This window comes from Parasteatoda tepidariorum, unplaced genomic scaffold (assembly GCF_043381705.1).
Source record: "Parasteatoda tepidariorum isolate YZ-2023 unplaced genomic scaffold, CAS_Ptep_4.0 HiC_scaffold_4464, whole genome shotgun sequence".
NCBI classification, from domain to species: Eukaryota; Metazoa; Arthropoda; class Arachnida; order Araneae; family Theridiidae; genus Parasteatoda; species Parasteatoda tepidariorum.
In genome coordinates, this window is record NW_027261771.1 from 1 (window position 1) to 5,152 (window position 5,152).

Below are 5,152 nucleotides of genomic sequence, written 5' to 3' on the forward strand. Positions count from 1 at the left end.
AGAGCTGTCAATGGTTACACTTTAACTAAAGGATTCTTCCGCAAAGAAACACAAGTCAATTTTGCTACAGGTATGATAACTCTTTTTAGCTTATCTAAAACTAAATGCAGGAAATATTTAAGTGATTTATTTATTATTATTGTTTTTTTTCTGCAGGTGAAGTTTTGTACATGACTCATGTAGTTCGAGGATTGGATCGAAAGGGTAACCTCTTAGTCGATATTGTAATAAGTGGAGATGTTCCAGATTTACCATCTTCTAATCTAACTCTGCATCCCTTTACAGGTGAGTCGAAGAATATCTAATTAGTGCCCTGTTCTACCCCAATATTAAGATAACATGCAAGCCATTTTTCGCCTTTTTAAAAAAAATCGCTCATGAAAAATTAATAAAATTATTATTTAATACATTGCATTCAGGTAAACAATGGGGATCTCAATTCAGTTTTATAATAAAATTAAGACATTTTGAACTGGAAATCTAGAATAAAAATTACTAAAATTTAAGTAATGATCAGGGGTCTAAGAACTAAAAAGTATTATCAGTATGTACACATTTTCACTGGTTTGTTAATAAAGTAAATTTAAATAAAAAATTACAATACAAGGAATGTGAGGGGATAGAGCACTTGCCTCCGATAAGGTGACCCAGATTCGAATCCCAGCGATGGCTGCTCATGGCTTGTGCCAACCGCAGTGCTGACATAAATATTGTCAGTGGTAAACAAATCATGGGTTAGAATCCCCTTGCCATCAAGATTACCATAAGAGAATTTCGAGTTATAAAAGTCCTCCACGAAGGATCCTCCTTTTCGTTATCATTTCGATTTTCGCCACGTATTATGCAGAAGCGTGCTTTACACATTGTTCTATTCAACGTTTTCACAATTCATTTCATCGTGCCGTCGGTCCATAGTATATGAAAGCGCCAATCATTTTACAGGTTTGGTGAAATACTTGCGAGTCCGCATGTGCATATAGTGAGCTGTGTTTGGTGAGATTATTGTACTCTCATGTGCAACTCTGCTGCAGTTTACAAGATATTCTCAATTTTAAGCTTCATTTTCAACCCTCTGAAATCGAACCGAAAAATCTCCCAATCATTTTGTAATGGCTAGAAAATAGTTCTTTTATCATGATCATGTGAAGTCTTTGAAAATTATTTTGCATTTTGTTAACGTATATAGTGCTTAAAAATAATTTTTGAGTGCTTAAAAAGTACTTAAAAGGTGCTTATTTTTTGCTGAAAGATTTAGCTCCGCACCCTGTTAACTTAGAATTTTATGTTAAATAAGTGAAATGCTTTAAAATTTTCAGAGGATTACATACAGACCGGTCCAGGTTCAATCTATGCTCTGTCAACACGTACTTATAAAATTGGGGATTATATTCTTCCTTATTCATGGAACCATTCAATATTTTATGATGATAGTCTTGGTGAAATGCCTTTTGTGGTGGAAAGACTTTATGCTGATAATATTGAAAGCCAATACGATCCTGATACACTAAATATGAAATTTTTCATATCTGCTGCTATTGGTATAGGTAATAGCTTCTCTTGAATATTTTTTCATTACCTCTTAGTTGTTTTATGATTTAAGCTTCAGTTTTTATTTTCTTTCTAAATTATTTATAAAAATATAGATGTTTTTAGCTAATCTTATTTTTAATTTTCTTATTTTGTAAATTGTATTAAATCTTGCATTTATTTATATTAAGTAAAAAAAAAAAACAATTTTGAAGTTCGTGAATGGAATTTTTTTTGTATTTCTTTATGAATTGTATGCATTTGTGATACGTCAAATTGCTGATGTTACTCTCCTGTGTTCTGCGTAGAAAACTAACCGAGATAGTTTTGACTTTAATGAGTGTCATAAAGTTTTGAAAATGAAGTAAAAGATCTTTTCTCAAAATGTATATGCTAAGAAATCGATATTTTAAAAATGAACTATGATAGAAATTTTAAACAAGACACAATTTTAAACTAGCAGATAAAAACCAGATTGAAAGATTATCAAGGAGTTATGAAAAGCTGACTGTATATCAATAAAATATGCAGAGAATTTTTGTCACTTTTATAAAATTCATAGAGTATTATTTTATATATATATAAATAAGGTAAATATTTAATCATGCTTTTATAATGAATATTAGGTTATAGTTTATCATTTTATCTTTTAAGTCATATTAGAACCTCATATCTTTTAAGTCATAATAGAACTATATTTAATGCACTGAAATTTTTTATTTCATAATGAAATTTGGTAAATGAAAAAGAATTACTTAATAAGGTAGTAATAAAAGTTTAAAAATAGTTTCATTTTTTATAGAAGATTCATCACAAAACCTAATTTACAATGAAATAATCTTGAAAAGAAATTGTCGTAATTTAAGACAATATACTATTTTTAATAAAGCCTTCATTGATCTCATAGATAGACTTGAAATTTGCAATACGAAAATTTTTTTACATTGTAACTGGTCTCTGATTCGATATCATTACTTATTTATTGAAACCATTTTGTCTGTGTTAATTTAAATATTTTAATAATTTTCCAGAAAGACATCTTTTTTTGATTTAAGAACACTGTATAAACTAAATGCAGACCACTGTATTGACGTGTTAAGTTACACTGTTCAAATATTATTTACGTAAATAAAATAAACAAAGAAAGAAATGATTAGAGTAGGATTACATAATGTTCAAAACACCTTAGGTAATATGAATAGGATATTAGTGAATTCACATTTTTCAATATTCTGTAATAATTTTTTTTTAAAGGTCCAACTTCAGATGACTGTTTTGAAGGTTTCAAACTGAGTTCAAATGGAGTTTACTGTGAAGGTAATTAGAAAGCTTCATTCATTTGTTGCTTGTTCTTAGTGTGTGGGTGGTTAGGTTATTTGAAAATGTATCTAATGAGAGCAGTATAATTATCTTGATTGTAGTATAGTTGTTGTCTTAAGGTTAACTCTACTTTTTATCTCCAAAATAAAATTTTCTTTCTTTAAACAGCTGTGTTTATTTTTTTTAGACATCAACGAATGTGAAAATAATTCATGTTCTCATATTTGTAACAATTTTCCGGGTGGATTTTCCTGCCAATGTTTTAATGGATTTGAATTGGATGTTGATGAAGTTTCATGCATTGGTAAGCAATTTTTTGACCAGTATTTTTATCTAGTATATATTTTTATCAGTTGTCTTTTTATAAAAGGTTATTTCACAGGAGAAAGGCTAAAACATAGAATTTTAAGTAACCTCAGTTTTATTTCTCTTGAAATCAAATAATTTTTTTCTCTTAAAATTGATTAGTAAATATAATGACTAGAAACAAATGAAGTAGATTGAACTCTTAATACATAGCAAAACACTTGTACCAAATAGCCCTAAATTTTACATCCCTTTTACTGTTACTGTTATTATCACTATTATTCTTCAGATCACTATTATTCTTTAGATCACTATTACTCTTTAGATCACTATTACTCTTTAGATCACTATTACTCTTTAGATCACTATTATTCTTTAGATCACTATTATTCTTTAGATCACTGCTATTCTTTATATCGCTATTATTATTATTATGTCTAACTTTTTCAAAAAAAAATTAGTGATAAAATATTTTAGTTCCAAAAAATCTTTTAAAATGTGGAAAAAAAGAGCTTCATATAGCTTTGCATTGAAACTTTAAGTGTGATTCCTGCTGTAAAATAATTTTTTCTTTCTTCATGCACAATCTTAATTTGTTAAACTTAGTGGCCATTTATAGTGCTTTTAGGTACTTTGGATTTATCATTTTTTTTAAATTAATTTATTGCTGGAATTAATTTATTCTTTATTATGTATCATTTGAAACGCGCTTACACCTGAAATTTATGAGTATGCAGTGGTTGAAATACTTCATTAGGAGCAATGATTGATGTTCTTGGTTCCATGAGTTCGTGCCAAGCATACCAGATTAGGCCGGGATAACCTGGTTGGTAGGGCTATGAGCCTATGTCCAAGAGTTCGTGGGTTCGATCCCCGCCAGCCGAAGGCTCTCCGTGTAGTAAATGGTGACTGATGCACGTTAAATCTGTCGAGTCCCAAAGTCCTTCATGTTCCCATAACAAATCAATACCTCTGGGGGTACTAATCCAGAAGTTTCCTTGTCTTTTGGATTGGTTCAAAATTACAAGGCTACGGAGTTGAACATTAGTAGTCGTCAACCCAAAATTGAATCGGCTTTTCAGCGATGGATAAAAAAAAAAAAAGAAACATACCAGATTCTTTTAAATTCTTTACTTTTTAATTAACTCTTATATTAAGCTGATTTTTATTTTAAAATAGTAAAACTATCAATCATGATTTACATAATTATGTAGAATATAGTTAGCTGCAATTTCTTTAATACAATGAGATGCCTAATTAAATATTCAGAATTATTTGAATGGCATTATTTTTCATTTATAATATCCTTAATTTATAATATTCTAATTTTAATTTATAATATAACTTTAAAGCATATAACAAGAAAAACTTTTCTAATATTTTTTTTACTCTCTCACTATTCCCAACAGATTTAAATGAATGTGATATCAATATTGATGACTGCTCCACGTCAGAAGAATGTATAAATACCTTGGGATCTTATAAATGTATAATTATTTGCAAAGAAGGATATAGGAGAAGTGTGGATGAACAATATTGCACAGGTATGATTTTTGTTTTGCCCATTACAGTTTATTTTTATTAAAATTATTTTATTTCTCCGAAACTAGAAAGCTGCTTTCTTTGCTCACCAACCCCCACAATTTTTCCTCCGCCATTTTTGTTTCTTTAAACAGTTTACATCAAAATTATAAATTATTCATAAAGCATCCTGTGTTTTTTTTTTGTATAAATACTAATTTGGTTTCATATAGTGAAATTTGTACTTGATTAGTATAAAAAAAAAATTTTTTGTTTTCACTTAAACTTCACCTACAAAGAAAAACTTAAAAAGTGGCAAAAAATGTTTCTTGTGACTTAAAAATTTTAAAGCTTTTAATTTCACATTAATTTTAAGTTCATCAGTTCTAACATCGATAACTATTTCCTTTTATTTAAAAATAAATCTTGGTTGATAATAAATAAATTGAATTTTTTCAATCTTTCTCTAAAACTTTTA

The 5,152-nt window shown here is 28.4% G+C and overlaps 1 protein-coding gene across 1 annotated transcript; it reads left to right on the forward strand.

Annotated features, from left to right (window-relative positions):
- Positions 1-6: 6 nt before the first annotated feature.
- On the forward strand, positions 7-4,675 carry LOC122273450 (hemicentin-1; the record flags this gene model as incomplete). The annotated part of the gene is given in 6 exon segments (XM_043057517.2): positions 7-70; positions 157-285; positions 1,317-1,544; positions 2,782-2,844; positions 3,035-3,151; positions 4,563-4,675. Coding segments are annotated over 5 exon segments (636 nt in total), but the record flags the coding sequence as incomplete, so codon positions are not given.
- Positions 4,676-5,152: the final 477 nt, after the last annotated feature.